Raw genomic sequence first — 15,296 nt, forward strand, 5'->3', positions numbered from 1 at the left:
CTGGCGGTGTCACCTCGTCTGATTCCCGGCTCGCTTCGGTGGGGATGCTGCAAGAAGCAATGGAGTTGAAGCCCCCAAAAAACACTCGAGCGTCAGCCGGAGTTTAACAAATAAAAGGTGGATGCAGGGCGAAATTGGAGGCGATATTAAAAAGTTGTAATAAAAAAACTGGGGAAAGATGAAGCTACTGAAGCCGAGCTGGGTGAGCCACAACGGTAAGTGCGCGAACCTCTTGATCAAGTTGGGGCTTTTGTTGTTTTCGTCGGCAGGAGCTTCCGAGGAGAGTGATGGCGGGGTGGGGGGCATCGATGGATGTCCACACCCGGCGCCACTTCAAGTTGAAACCTGATAACTTTTAAGCACGAAAGTGCCAATGCGGTCCTCTGTCGAACAGAAATTGTTTGGTAACCACAGATATCTCCAGTCCATACATAGTTCTTTTATGCGAGCCCTCTCCTGGTTAGCTTTTGGCGTTAGCCATCACAGCTAACTGCTGTCAATTTGCTAAGTTAGCCATTAGCATGCTTAACGGCTAACGGATTTGTGCCGTATTTGGTTAGAAAGCCTTCATTCATGTGTCACAGCCACGGGCAGTTTCAGCTCTTTATTAGTGAGTTCTCTTCAAGTGAAGCACACGTGACCTCACAACGCCCTCCTCCCAACAAAGACATCATACGTGATATTTTCCCCCGTGAAAGCAACACTTCATTCATACACCTGTCATTTAGTGAGCATGTCTGTGCATTTGTACATGTATTGGAACCGCATCATTGACCAAACAATACGGATCACTTATCATAGGCTGTAGTTTTCAGGCAGTGCTTAACTGCACTTTACATAAGCTACATAAACTTTAAATTTGGGACAATAGTAGTAATAAGGATGTTATCAACTCTTTTTCCTTGCACTTTATCAACAAGTGAAGCATAATCTCATGAGACCACCCCAACGAGAATAAATGCCAATGTAGCTCTGCCACTTACTGTTACATTTGTTTCACAGTAGGTAGTACTACTGTGGCTACCGTCCCTATCGACTATTATTAAAAATACTGTGTCGAGCATGTGGTTGGCCACATGCTAAATGAGATATACCCTGTTACTAATGGGCCAAACGTGAGTCTGGCTTTTTGTTTTTTTGTTTTTTTTGCCATGATGACCAGGGTCAGAGCTAGGGCCTTGAAACGAAGTGAGTTTATCTGTTTGTAAAAGTGGAGGACAGACTTTGTGCGTGTGTGTGTTGGGTGTGTAGTGAATGCAACAAATATATCAGCGTGTGTGACAAAAGTGTCACTTTTACATAAATTAAATTCAGTGTTTTGTGTTTTTGTTATCCGACAGGCAAACCCATCTTTTCTGTTGACATTCACCCGGATGGAACCAAATTTGCAACCGGCGGGCAAGGTAAGTTAACAAACAAAAAATACATAGTCAATCAAGGAATGACATAATGAATCATGTGATCATTAGGGGAGGATTCAGGAAAAGTGATGATCTGGAACATGGCACCTGTCCTCCGTGAGGAAGATGAGAAGAATGAGAACGTTCCCAAAATGCTTTGCCAGATGGACAATCATCTAGGTAATATTTTTAATCAAAAGTAAGAATGCAATACAATCTAATACCTGATCTCATTTAAAGGTATCAGCACCTATGATGCTTGCTAGTACTGCACATGTATTGCTGCTCTCTTGGAGAAATTTTATGATCACACAGTAAAATTTGTGAATTAAAGTCTAGAGAATTGGAATTGCCCTTTCTTAAAAATGATTTGTCTTTTTTTGGCGGGGTATCAAACGTAGTACTGTATTGGTATTGGAGGCAACTCAAGGGAATTGTATACGTACTGATATCGCTCTGATAATATTGCACATCCTCATTTTTCCATTTTGAAATAAGTAGAAATGCTGCTATTTCATAAATACGCTGAGACCACCGTAAAAACTTCACAGTCAGCTGCGGTAATATTGATCATTTTGCGCAAAGAACTAATAAAAAAAATGCTTTTAATAACAATCTATATTGTCTGTCTAAAATTGTACAGCCTGCTTGCGTTAAAGAAGTTGCTTAAAGGCTTACAACACTGCATGATTGATAGACTAGAATGCCTTTGTTGTCATTGTACAGTTATACAACTTCCAGCTTCAATAGGATGTCTATTGTATGTGGCAAAGTTATGCAGTTGTTTCAATTCCTGTGTACTTTTCTTGGTTTTATACTTAGTTTGACAGGCGACTGTTCATATCTACAATTGTTTGTGTGCAGCATGTGTGAACTGCGTGCGCTGGTCCAACAACGGACTGTACCTTGCTTCGGGAGGGGATGATAAGCTGGTGATGGTGTGGAAACGAGCCGCGTATGTACATACACATTTGCTCCAATTTAAACAGCTATGTATCTATGTTTCTTTAAAAGAGGGTCAACGTAAAAATTCCTTTGCAATCATATTCTCAACGTAGGCCCAGTACTCTGATTGTATTTGCGTTTGTATATGAATTAAGCAGCATTTTTTTTATCCAAATCCATGGGGTTCCCATTTTGCCATTTGCTGTTAACCAAAAATGACTTCACATTTGCTCAAAGGACAGGGAATGACCTGTCGTGGCTCACCTCTTTTCTGAGTTTTGTCATGTGATGTTCAAAGGCTGAGCCATGATCTGTGGTTACCGTAGCACTGAGCACTTGTGATGTATTTTCATTTGGGGATAATTAGCTAAATGGCTTCCCACTTACATTGATGAAAACATGGTGTGTTTTAAGGCTTAATTCTCTTTCCACAAACATGTTATTATTCAGAAACCATGTTTAGACTCGTGAGGCTGCATGGAACATATTTTTGTCAAGAACTCTCTTGGGTTGAATTCACCTTTAAAACTGAAATTATTGATTTGATAACTAGAATGGTGAAATGCAATGTTTGAAGCTTTGTACTGATTAATTTCCCATATGGACTTATGCTAGTACAGAATCATGCACCGCTCAATATCAAAATATCTGTCGACGCAATGGCAGTGGGGGAATAAATGGGTAAAACACGGAAGACGTCCCAAGTTTGGGATCGTGTCACACTTAGTAAAGAAGACAAAGTGCAATGCATTTACTGCAAACAAATCTACTTTACGTACCAGCCACATACACTGTTAAAGATATGATGAGGGTGGTGAAATCAAGTGAACAACAATACTTACATTCTGCTGGATTTATCTGATCAATTATTTAGATAGTTAGTAGAAAAATAAATTCTGAAAATATTAATGAAGGTATATATATACGCTCCTGATGTTTAGGTTCATTGGTCCGAGCACGGTGTTTGGCTCGAGCAGTAAACTGGCCAATGTGGAGCAGTGGAGATGTGTCACCATTCTGAGGAACCACACTGGAGGTAACACACACAACAATGCACTGGAAAAGTATGTTTTCTTTTTCTACTCTTTGTTATACAAGACATTAAAAAGTTCCTTTGACATAATTGTTTGTTTTGTGTGTAGATGTGATGGACGTAGCCTGGTCTCCCCACGACGTGTGGCTAGCGTCATGTAGCGTGGACAACACCATCGTCATCTGGAATGGCCGCAAATTTCCAGGTAAGATATGGAAACTCCAGAGACGCTGTGTCATTTTCAATTTGGAAAAGTTCCAAGGAGTCACAACTGTATGTGGTGGGTGCTTCCTCAGAGATGGTGTCTTGCTTGCGGGGCCACACGGGCCTGGTCAAGGGCCTGACGTGGGACCCGGTGGGCAAGTACATCGCCTCGCAGGCTGACGACCACAGCCTGAAAGTGTGGCGGACCGTGGACTGGCAGATGGAGGCCAACATCACCAAGCCTTTCAGCGAGGTAGGCAGCAGGAAGGAGATGACGATTGATGTTGTCATCAAAGGCGCTAGATGTACCAATTAGGGATAAGATAAAATCTATGAGATCTCATGCAATTGGAATGCCATGGGATTTCTTGTCCTTGATCAGCACGCGATCTATTTTCTTGTGGCTGTTTTTTGCCTTGTTGAGCAAGAAGTGCGTTGGAGTGCGCTGGAGAATCTGGCTGAAACAAGTCCTTGAGTAATAAGCGGGAATCCGGGGCAAGAAAAAAAAAATCTCTGCACACTTTTATGCTGACAGCCTGACACAGTTGCTATTCCTACTATCACATTTTAACAAACCAAGGCGACTAAATTGTTCTGTTTCAGACGCGACATCCCTCCTGTTATTGGGTGTCATTTTGTCTCATTGACCAGAATTTATTGAGGGGAATTTCTACCTAAAATCTCAGTAATGTTCCTGAATACAACTAATGCAACTAATGCAACTAATACAAGCTGTATGCATCTTGTTAAACTACAGTAAGCGCAAATAGTTCCACTTGCAGTTGCAGCATTTAAAATGAGCCTGTACCAAAAGTATTCCCCCTTTTTCTTTACATATTCACTTAAAAGCCCGACCATTATTTTTTCTTTTTCTGCTTATAAACAAAAAGCCGCATTTTGAAAACTAGAACATTGTAATTTATAAAAACGTGCTATCAAGCATAACGAATTATGGAAAATTCTAAAAATATTTGATTGCCACAAGAAAATGTGAAAAAATGTTTTTTGATTAGTCAACACTTTTTGTGTCCTTTCCGTTCTGTGAATCAGTGTGGCGGCACCACGCATGTCCTGCGTCTTTCCTGGTCCCCTGATGGTCAGTACCTGGTGTCGGCACATGCCATGAACAACTCAGGACCCACGGCACAGATTGTAGAGAGGGACGGTTGGAAGACCAACATGGACTTTGTGGGCCACAGGAAAGCCGTCACGGTGGTGGTGAGCCTTGGCACATACACAAAATTGCGGATACTTAAGTAGACACACACATCGCTTCTCAAATGGGGGTACAAGTAAATGAAAGCATGTCAAGAGGGTATGTGAGTTTTTAAAAGGGTTCCTGTAGGTATCAAGTAGTATATTTTTCTTTTCAAATTGATTGGAACATAAAGCAACTCATTGCTGATTTAGAGACTCCTTTGTAAACTGTCGTATGCCTTTATTTTGTTAAACTTCATATGGATTTGCAGAGTTATTCGTGGCTCAGTTCAATAGACCTTATTTTGTGTCCTTCCCTGTCGTCCACTTGTATGGAGGTGGTATTATGTAAATTTACTTACACAAGACACATGACCAATGCATACAACATTTTTTTGGGGGGGGTAGAAATTCAACCCTAAGATCTTCAAGAAAAAGCAGAAGAACGGCAGCTCCTCGAAGCCTAGTTGTCCATACTGCTGCTGTGCCGTGGGCAGCAAGGACCGCTCGCTCTCAGTCTGGGTTGGTACACATTTTTGATTACATAACATACACTGCCTTATGCAAGCAGAAGGTGAATGTGCTCAAAAGTAGAATCAGTCCTTTACTTGAGTAAATTGTAAATTGACTAAACTTGTGTTCTTAAGTCAAGGTCATTAATGCAATTGCATCACATTTCTCTATGCCGCTGCCATCTCAACTATAATCAAGATCATTGTTTACTTCTCTATGTTTATCTTATTTGGTCATGAACAGTAGTGAATTTCTTCCTCTTGTGCATCTACCAGTTGACTTCCCTTAAGCGCCCCCTGGTTGTCATCCACGATTTGTTTGACAAATCCATCATGGACATTTCCTGGTGAGTTTTTCCAAATATTGATTGAAGGATTTGTGTTAAGTAGCATCTTTGCTATGGCTTCAGACCTAATTGTCACAGCCCTTACGTTGTCTGTCTACTGTTCCACCAGCTGGCTCTTGGTGGTCTCAAGATGTACGAACTTGTGGTCTGATTCCATATATCAGATATTTATACAGTATCATGTCTTGACTATTCTAATCTTGCATTTTTCTTTGTCATAACCATTGTAAAATAATGGCCTTAGCCAATTTTTTCCCCTTTTTCCAGAATACACAAAAACACAGACTTAATTTTCGAGGCGAGAATTGTCAGACAACTGTAATACCCCAAATATATAAGACACACCTGTGTATTGGACGCAACCTTAATTTTGGGGTCAAATTTTGGTATTTTTTTTTCTATGTTACCGTGTATAAGATGCATATGCATCTTCCTATTTTCTTGTGTTCATATCAGTAAGTTAAATATGTGGTGCAGGTTAAGTGTATTTCAAATTTCCCACGTTGTGAGCGGTCAGTGAACACAGCGCCAGTGCGCGGTGAATGTGCTCGAAGCAGTTGTTTATCCTTTTTTTGGCTTATGTAGATGACAGAGCAATCTTCGTCAAAAGGTTGACAAATAAAAATAAATAAATAAAATAAATTACTGTTTATAAGTGGCACCCATACTTTTCGCCTTCATTTTGGGGCAAAAAAGTGTGTCATATTAGGGAACTTATAAGTGTTAGGAACTCTACTATTTAATTCAAGTTAGGGCTGGTCAATAAGTTGAATTAATTTGATCACTTGTGTGCCTTGAAGGACTCTGACGGGTTTGGGCATGTTGGTGTGTTCCATGGACGGTACCGTGGCTTACCTGGACTTCTCACTGGACGAACTAGGCGACCCACTTACTGAGGAGGAGAAGGTCTGAAATGCAGGAGCCTGCAACCGTTTATTCCCCCCAATCAGTCCTGCAGAATGTGCAACTCAACAGATAAATGTTTCCTCTTTCTCAGAACACCATCCACCAGAACATCTACGGGAAGAGCTTGGCCATCACCAGCACACAGGAGCCCCAGCTGGCTACGACCATCATCGAGAACCCAGCAATGCTCAAGTACCAGCAGGAGAGACAGAACTCGGCGCAGAATAACGCTGCAGTGGCCCGATCAGATTGCTCGGCCCCTAAACTCAACAGCGTGATGAACGGAGAGTCTCTGGAGGACATCAGAAAGGTAAGCAAGATATTCCTCCATTCAGATCAGTCTTTCCTGACTTCTTGATATTTTTGCAGAACCTGCTGAAGAAGCAAGTTGAGACCCGAACTGCTGATGGGAGAAGACGGATCACGCCGCTGTGTATCGCTCAGCTGGACACCGGGTGAGGAGTCTGCCACAATACTATTACGTTTCTATACCTCCGTGCTTCTTTTTCTGGCCTTTGTGTAATCATCACTCAACTGGCATGGCACAAAAAACGTTGTAGCCTTCTTGGGAATGTTACATCATCTCATGATCTGCGAAGTTCAGGCCATTCAGGCACCCATCATTGAGACTTTTTTGTTTTTCTTTTCATGGTGTCACACATCCCTTAGTTTAACACTACTTTGAAGTTCATGACGAGTAAATGTGTTTTCTTTCCGAAGTGATAGATAAATAGATTAAGAATCCACTTTACTTTAAATACAGTATGTCCTTGCGACTGTGTATTATTTGTGAAGTCTCTCGTTTGTTGATAGCACAACACTGTGACAGATGCATCCAGTTCTGACCGTGGCGGTCTTATTTCTTCTTTGTCAAACTTGTCGATGAGCTGCCTAACATTTGGTTGTCCATGTTCTTTGTTAGGGACTTCTCCCCGGCTCTTTTCAACAGCGTTCCTATCCTGCCATCCTCCTTGTCCAACCAACTGCCTCCTCAGCTCAGCACCGACTCCAGTCCAGGACAGGGGGCGGCGGCTCCCTCGCTGGGGGCGCCGCGGCCCAACCTCGATCCCACGCTTGCCCCGCCTCCACCGCCGGCCACCAACGCAGCCTCCAAGGGCCTGGAGGACAACAAAGACCAGGTCCTCCCATCCAGCGTCAAGGCCAGTCTGCTGCTGGCATCCGCCTCCAAGATCGAGCCTATGAAAGCCTTGGACTCCAGGTTCACAGAGAGATCCAAGACCACGCCAGGCGTCCCTGCTGCCATCTCTTCCACTGCTGGCCTGCCGCCGCTGGACAGGTGATTACAATCAACCTTTACGCTTTTTGAAAATAAATAGTTTAAACAAACTATCGCATAAACTAACGCATAAACTTGTGACTGCCGATTCATGATTGCATCTTCTAATGACTTTGCATTCCCGATGTCTCGCTCAGGCCCAAAGACGTGGTGGCATCCGTCCTGAAGGATGTGAAGGCCAAAGAGGACACAAGTAGTGACAGTGAGGACAAGATGGCCACCATCAACAAGAACTTGTCCCTGTGCAAACGCAAACCCGAGCCCCTGATGTTGGACGCCGCCGAGGTGGTGGAGAAACGCAAGAAGGGGCGGCCTCGCAAAGACAAAATGGTGCCACCCATTATGAGCCAACCTTTCACACAGGTAAAAAGCAGTGGGAAAAGGAGAAGGTCAATTGTATTGCATATTTCCTCTGCCTAGTATAAAAGGTTTTGTTTGGGTTATGTTTTTTGGTGTCCGCTTTAGTTAATCCCTCCCCCTGAACGGGAGCCCATCAGGACGGCGACGGTGGCGCTGCCTACTCCGGCGCCAGCTGCTGTCTTCAAGCTGCCAACACCCAGTTTCCAGAAGGCCTTTAACATGCAGGTGACTGTCGGACACTTAAAAAAAAAAAAAAAGCACACAACACACAGACTCAAGCTGCAAAAGTGTGTATTGATGCACGTGTGCGGGCTTACACAGGTGAGCATGGAGCCGGCAGTCTTCCTGGAGGTGGAGAACGAGGTGACGTCCGCGGCCGGTTCCAGGCTCAGTCAGCTGCGATGCTCTCGAGACGGACGCGAATGGAACACGCTGCTCCCCAGTTCTGTGATGGCTGCCGCGGGGAGCAGGTGAGCACCAACCCTGACGCTCTGATCACCGTCTTGGCGGTTGATGGGCTCCCAGTATGTCACGTGACCATATCCTTCATTTTTTTATCCCCTCTTTTTCAGCGACGTGCTGGCCGTAGCGTGCCAAGACAAGATGTTGTCTGTGTTTTCATCCTGCGGCCGTCGCCTTCTGCCATCCATCCAACTGCCATCTCCCGTGTCCTCACTCAACTGCTCAGCCCACTTTGTCATGGCACTGACCGCCGGGGCCACGCTTTCTGTGTGGTTAGTTCTCAATGTGATGTTAACATGTGCCTGACGCTGTGTGTTAGCTGTCTATGCGATTGATGATGTTTGATGTCATGATGTTGATGGTGGGAACCTTCGAAGTCTTTAATATCTTGTTGTTCGAGTTAGGGCTGGGCAATACATTAATTCAATAAATTTGTCATTTCAAAAATATTTTGAAAATTAGCTAAATTGGGAAATTGAGATTTTGCCAAAGTGGCAGAATGCTGGATAGATGGTTTACAAGAGGCACCAACTACTTAAAGGGATCATCTATGGTTCATAATTGGTCTATCATAACTCTTTTAGTACTAGCCGTTAAAAAAAAAAAAAAAAAAAACTATCCAGGATTGTATCTCTGGACTCTAAAATGTAAAATGTAATCTTTAGGATTGAATGAGATAATTTGATCAATTATTTTTCGGCGCAGTTTTATTTTCCTCATTCTGTCGACGGAAAATTCCATCACCTGTTACGACCAATGAATCGCGGTTCAGCTTATGAATGTCACGTGACTAACGGGTTTTTTATTCAACACCATTTGAGAAAGATCGATCTGTCAGCGACATAAGCCAAGTTTTGACGCACTAATGTGTATTTTTATATCGGCTGTATTCTTAGTTACAGTAATTACCATAGCAGTACAAGCAAGAAGGCGGAAATCAGTTGGCTGTTAGCAGCAAGTGCCTGTTACAGCTAAAAGTAGCTCGTGTTAGCTGAGATTGTTACAGCATTGTTTTCAGTTAAAGAAGCGAGCAGACTGAACCAACATCCGAATCCATCCTTTTCACATGCAAGAGTATTACTAAAACAGAGAAGTTTATTTAAAGATTATGATGTCTCCAGCTGAGTAATTACGAGTGGCAAGATATGAACCCTGTGTGCACTGTTTAGAGAACACGAGAAGGTATTACATTTGACTCGTTTGTTAATTGCGGTCTTTTGGCGTATAGACACAATCATAAACTTGGTGGAACACGGATGCAGCACAACTTTAGGTATTTATGACAAAATGAACTCGGGCTGTGTCGCAAGAAGGATAAACAACTGCTTCGAGTGCATTCGCCATTACTCTGGTGCTGCGTTCACCGACCGCTCACAATGCAGGAAATCTGAAACACACAACCCGCAGCAAATATATAACTTACAGATATGAACCCAAGTTGGATGGATGGATGGATTTTTTAGTTGGATGGATATAAGGTCTTTGATATAAAGAAGACGGAGACTTGTGTTCAGAGTGTCTTTCGATAATACGTGACTGTTGATATCATTGACCTGTTTTGCACTGACCCGCAGGGATGTCCATAAGCAGAAGGCTCTGGTCAAAAACGAGCCCCTCACCACCATTTTGTCTGGTGAGACCAACCACTTTCTGTTTTCTACTTAAGCTGCTGCCCTCAACGCGCACATTTTTTTGACGCCTTTGTTTGTGTCCTTTGCAGGTCCAGAGGTGACAGTGGCTCAGTCTTTGCTGACTCAACAGGGTGTCCCAGTCATCGGTCTGTCCAACGGCAAGTCCTTCTGCTTCAGCTTGTCTCTGGAGACGTGGTGAGACACAAACACAAACAAGAGCTTCTTTTCACATATGATTATTAGCCAATCACAAAGCAGCTAAAAAAACAGCAACAATTGGTCAGTTGAATAATAACTTCTGAACTCTTTAATATGTTCATTTGTGTATTGTGAGTTTGGTGTGCGTATGAGCGTTTTTGTTAGTGTCTGTACTTGTGTTTGAGTAAGTGTTTATGTGTGCATCTTTGTCTTATGTCTGCACAACACACTTATTTGGAGTAACTTACCCCCTCATGCCGATTGGCTGTCACGTTCAGGACGCTGATCGCCGATCGCGGAGATTGCATGGTCCAATGCGCTGATTTCAGGAGCTGCCTCCCTACCCAGGATGCACCTGGCTCCTCGGGGCCCCTGGCCACCATGCAGGGACGGAACCTCAAGTAAGGAATGTGACCAAAAATGGAGAAAGAAATCAAAGTGACGCTCATCTTTTACTTTGTCCACCTCGTGGCAGCGCCGGCCGCATGGCGTCACGCCTGTCGGCCGCCCCGCACCATCTGCAACAAAGCATGACTTTGGCCTTTCTGGAGAACCAGCTGGCGGCGGCTCTCACGCTGCAGTCGGCACCCGAGTATCGCTACTGGCTGCTCATCTACGCACGCTTCCTCGTCAACGAAGGTAAGCAAACATTTGTTACACGCCGTCATCAAGCCTTGCAAAGTCATTGATCTTAATCTAATGAGTAAGAACGGGGTGAGACAGTTGCCGCTCTTTCAGCTGGCGGCATTGCTCCTGTTGTTCTTTGAGTAGAGGTACAAGACGCTCCAATTACATTCGAATCACCTGTGTGGCAACATTATGGTTTTCAGGCTGAAGAAAGATGACAGTAAAATATCGGCAGATAATATAGTTTGTAAACACTGAAAAAAAATCTGATCAAATCCATACACCGCAGCTCACATGGGCTGTATGCATTTTGCTAAACTATTTGCTATTCAGTCGGAGGAGCGATCTCTGCCGTTATTGCAGAAGCATTAACAAAAAGAGCCTGTAACAAAAGTGACTCTTTTTTTTGTTTGTTTTGTTTCCATTTGCACTTGCAAATTTTTATTTCCTTCCAAATTTCGCCCAAATCTCATCGTGTATCCGTGAATGCAATCTCATGAGACATCTCATTGGATTTGTGCCCCTTCCCACTCCTACAAATTACGTAGTCAGTATTTTGTTAGCCATGTCTCATGGTTAGACCCATACATAGGGGTCACACAGTGACTTGCCATAAAACACACACACACACACACATAAAGACATCCGCCAAATGTTTTTGAAAATGTACCCCCTGAAACAAGTTTGTCTTGTCAAAATGAGATTTGGTACCCATGTTCTCAGACACAAAGTGTAAAAAAAAAAAAAAAAAAACGCTAGACACTAGAAGCCCTCCAATTTGGTGGTCAAAGCAGCCACATTAGGCCCATTTGATCAATTTTCTACTGTGCATGTTCATTAAGCTCAAACCTTTCTTTATTTTACATGAAAGAGTCTTCAAATGAAAGAATCTGTTTTCAAATATTTTTTTGTTTTATTGCGTTTCCTTTTAGGCTCCGAGTTCCGACTGCGAGAACTTTGTAAGGAACTCCTAGGTCCTGTTCACAAGTCGGCTGCTACGGCCTGGGAGGCCACCACACTGGTAGGACTCAGCCATTTCACAATTTAACTCATGCTTTCATTCATATTATTCATGGTACATTTTGGGACCTCTTTCATTCATTCATTTGTTCCAAAACAAGCACGTAAAAATGATCCGAAGTTGTGATTTCATCTCACTGCGCAGTTAATGACGTGTCCTCCCCTTGGTCTCGCATTCAGGGTTTGCGCAAGCGGGAGTTGTTGCAGGAAGTCCTGCCCGTCATCGGAGAAAATCTGCGATTCCAAAGACTGTTCACAGAGTATCAGGACCAGCTGGAGCAACTGCGCAACAAATAACACACACGCACACACGCACACGTTTTGTATTCGGCTCGCACTTCAGCCCGGACTTCCCGGATGGAGTGAGACCCGCCGGCATCAGTTCTGAGCTAACAAGTTAACGTTGGAGCTTGATGTCTTGTCCAATCAGCGCTTCACTGGAACCTCCTTCTAGAACCTTCCTTGTCCTCGTCTATGCACCAATCGTGAGCGTGACATGCTTGAACCAAAGCAATGCCTTCAGGTGGGAGGGGGGGGACAGTCACGAGCTTTCACAGCAGTAAGCGGAACTCAGAAATTCTTTTTCTGTTTAGTTTTCCTTCAACTAATCAACTGAGCAGAACATTTCAAAAAGTACCCAGCCACACTATCACACATCAAGTCATAACTTGTCAACTCATGCATACAATATGTGTCATCTTCTCTGCGCTCTTTTTCAATCACTGTGTAGCAGGTACGAACGTGTAAACCTGGCGCGAATAGAATTTGACGTGGCGCAAATGACCTCATGTCACATATAAAAGGGAAGGAGCCAGTTGCCAACTGTCGCTAAACCCACAACCGCTTTGATCATGTCAGTTCTCGGAATCAATTATTTCTTACCGAGTGTGAACCGTATGATTGCATCCTCGATTGGTTGTGACTTACTTCATACCAGGCGGTGATCATTCAGATGTAAAGCTTTCATAACTGGTGTGAACAAGTCCATATCAGAGTTAAATGAACCTATAACTGGCGTAAACTTGAACGTGTCCAAACCTAGTGCGCCTGTGTCCGTATCAGCTGTGAATGTTTCCATAACAAATGTTGAGTCGTCAGACGTGAAAGATTTGCCCGATTGAAAAGAGGTTTATGGATCAAGTGTGCACTATCCAATATGGGCTGTGAGGGTTTTTGTGCCAGATGTGAAAACGATTACACATCTGATGTGAAAGTTGCCCGACTTCCGTCTGAAGGCATTTTAAATGCTCTAATGAAATTACCGCACAGGCAGGAGCAGTGGAACTCAACTGTGCTTTTATTGCAATTGTGTCCCGATTGGTGTGTATTTCATGGTTATGGTTGAATGAAAAAATCCGCCATTGACTGGCAACCAGTCCTGGATAAACCCCGCCTCTCACCTAATAGCTCACCCTTATGAAGGACAAGCGCTCTAGAAAATGGACAAATGATTTAAAAAAAATATGATATGGCCTCCTGTTTTAGAGGAGCAGTGTCATGCCGACCATGTCTTTGTTTTTGTGTCAACCACGAATCGACGTGTATCGACGGGTCAGTTAAAAAGTGACCAGCAACGACCCCTGCTGGTGTACTTGTGTAAATAACATCAACAGAAGCAACTTGACAAGTCTCCTTTCTTTATTTCTCGTTTGTCTGTTTGTGTGTCCATCTGTTTATGTGCAGGCTGGAACAATCGCACTAGCTTGCTTGATTGTGTCGTTTGTGTGTGTTTCATTTTTTTTTTCTTTTTTTGACAGAGAAAGAGTCCTTTTTAAATGTTTGTACATTTTTTGTATTTGGAACAAGCAATGAGGCGAAACATATGCGGTTACGAATATTGCTTGAAAGAGAAAAATTAAACTTTTTGCTACTTTCTGGTGCTTTTATTTAAAAAGAATGGTAACCATAATTTTTCAGGCTCACTTCTTGATGGAACAACTTCATGTCTGCTAAGATGTCTGCATTGTGCGCATCTTCTTCCTGACCTTGACGAGATAGTAGCATTGAGAAGCTAGGAAAGAACGGTGGAACAGTTAAGTCAAAATGTATGCACGAAATAAACGTTTTTTTTTAAATCATCTTTTATTTGGATCTAAACCACTGGGAAAAAAAAGATTAAAAAACAAAAGTGATGTCATGGACAATGTGGAAATGTTTTCGGATGTTTATGTCTCTTCACAAGTCAACACATCCTGGAGTATCTAAGGTCAAAGTTCATAGATTAGCAGCAGTGCTGATCCAGTGTCGCAAGAGCTGGTGCGCGATGGTCTGCTTGGGCGGGAGGATGAGACCTGATTGGACGGGACCGGACCCTGGGCGGGATACTCCACCCAGCAATGCTTCCATCACCTGACCACAGAACACACAAACAACCAATCATAGTGGGAAGTTAATTGATTTGGCCTTTGTAGCATCACCTGTTGCCGTGGAAACCATCTGGCATCTTCTATCTCGCAGCGGTCCACGCTGATGTCCGTAGTCACAGCGATGCACTGACAGCCAATCATGAGCTGCGAGGGCATGGGCCATGGCTGACAGGAAACGTATCGAACGGCGCTCACCCGCACGCCGCTCTCTTCGCACACCTCGCGCCGCGCCGCTGCCTCCAGTGTCTCACCTGACATCACTTCCTGTCACTTCCTGTTTGAGTGTGTTTGTGATGCTGCGCGCTTACCAGGTTCTACGAAGCCAGCCAGGCAGGAGAACATTCCGGCCGGGAAGATGTTTTTCCGACCTAGGAGACACTGGTTTCCGTCGGGGTGGACCACCAGCATGATGACCACGGGGTCTTGAAGGAACAACATCGGCAACAGGAATAAGAAGAAGATCTTTGTATGACATTTGTGTGTGTGTGTATGTATGTACCAGTGCGCGGGTAGCAAGTGTTGTGTACCCCCTTGTTGCTGGGGCACTGTTGCTTCTTGCAGCTCCTTTTGTGTCCTCCCTCCTCAGAGATGGTGGTGCTGCCACACGTGGAGCAGAAAGCGTACCGACGGTGCCACGCCAGCAGGGCGCGAGCTGGAGCCAGCACACCTGAAACAGCAATAAAGACTTCCAAGCTGCAATCTGATTGGCTGCTGCATTCAGGTGTTACACATCCTTGTAGTGCCATGGACAAGAATTCTCGTTCTTTATAAGATTAACAACAATTATAAAT

General features: G+C 43.7%; 2 protein-coding genes across 2 annotated transcripts in view; one reads left to right on the forward strand and one right to left on the reverse strand.

Annotated features, from left to right (window-relative positions):
- Positions 1-14,963, forward strand: hira (histone cell cycle regulator a). Its single transcript, XM_088426810.1, has 24 exons — positions 1-215; positions 1,341-1,403; positions 1,470-1,580; positions 2,265-2,355; positions 3,287-3,381; positions 3,488-3,583; positions 3,675-3,835; positions 4,633-4,800; positions 5,188-5,301; positions 5,568-5,638; positions 6,439-6,544; positions 6,636-6,854; positions 6,914-6,999; positions 7,467-7,841; positions 7,979-8,204; positions 8,307-8,426; positions 8,523-8,671; positions 8,774-8,935; positions 10,238-10,296; positions 10,384-10,489; positions 10,771-10,893; positions 10,968-11,131; positions 12,052-12,140; positions 12,320-14,963. The coding sequence occupies exons 1-24, from the start codon at positions 179-181 to the stop codon at positions 12,434-12,436; spliced, it is 3,108 nt and encodes a 1,035-aa protein (XP_088282936.1). The 5' UTR covers positions 1-178; the 3' UTR covers positions 12,437-14,963.
- Positions 13,854-15,296, reverse strand: part of nudt12 (nudix (nucleoside diphosphate linked moiety X)-type motif 12) — a 5,299-nt gene continuing 3,856 nt past the window's right edge. Inside the window, exons 5-8 of the mRNA XM_088426822.1 lie at positions 15,005-15,172; positions 14,814-14,927; positions 14,557-14,756; positions 13,854-14,488 (exon numbers count right to left, since the gene is read on the reverse strand). Of these exons, the coding sequence (XP_088282948.1) occupies positions 14,354-14,488; positions 14,557-14,756; positions 14,814-14,927; positions 15,005-15,172 (617 nt within the window). The 3' untranslated portion in view covers positions 13,854-14,353. The remainder of the gene's footprint in view (positions 14,489-14,556; positions 14,757-14,813; positions 14,928-15,004; positions 15,173-15,296) is intronic.

Source organism: Hippichthys cyanospilos, chromosome 1 (assembly GCF_059441005.1).
Source record: "Hippichthys cyanospilos isolate Australia breed blue-spotted pipefish chromosome 1, RoL_Hcya_1.0, whole genome shotgun sequence".
Lineage (NCBI taxonomy): Eukaryota > Metazoa > Chordata > Actinopteri > Syngnathiformes > Syngnathidae > Hippichthys > Hippichthys cyanospilos.

Excerpts from the sequence above, each read along its gene's own strand:
- hira (XM_088426810.1), top strand. The coding sequence starts at position 179 with ATGAAGCTACTGAAGCCGAGCTGGGTGAGCCACAACG. Across the intron at positions 4,801-5,187 it reads GGAAAGCCGTCACGGTGGTG|AAATTCAACCCTAAGATCTT; the intron begins GTGAGCCTTGGC and ends TGGGGGGGGTAG. Across the intron at positions 6,545-6,635 it reads CACTTACTGAGGAGGAGAAG|AACACCATCCACCAGAACAT; the intron begins GTCTGAAATGCA and ends CCTCTTTCTCAG.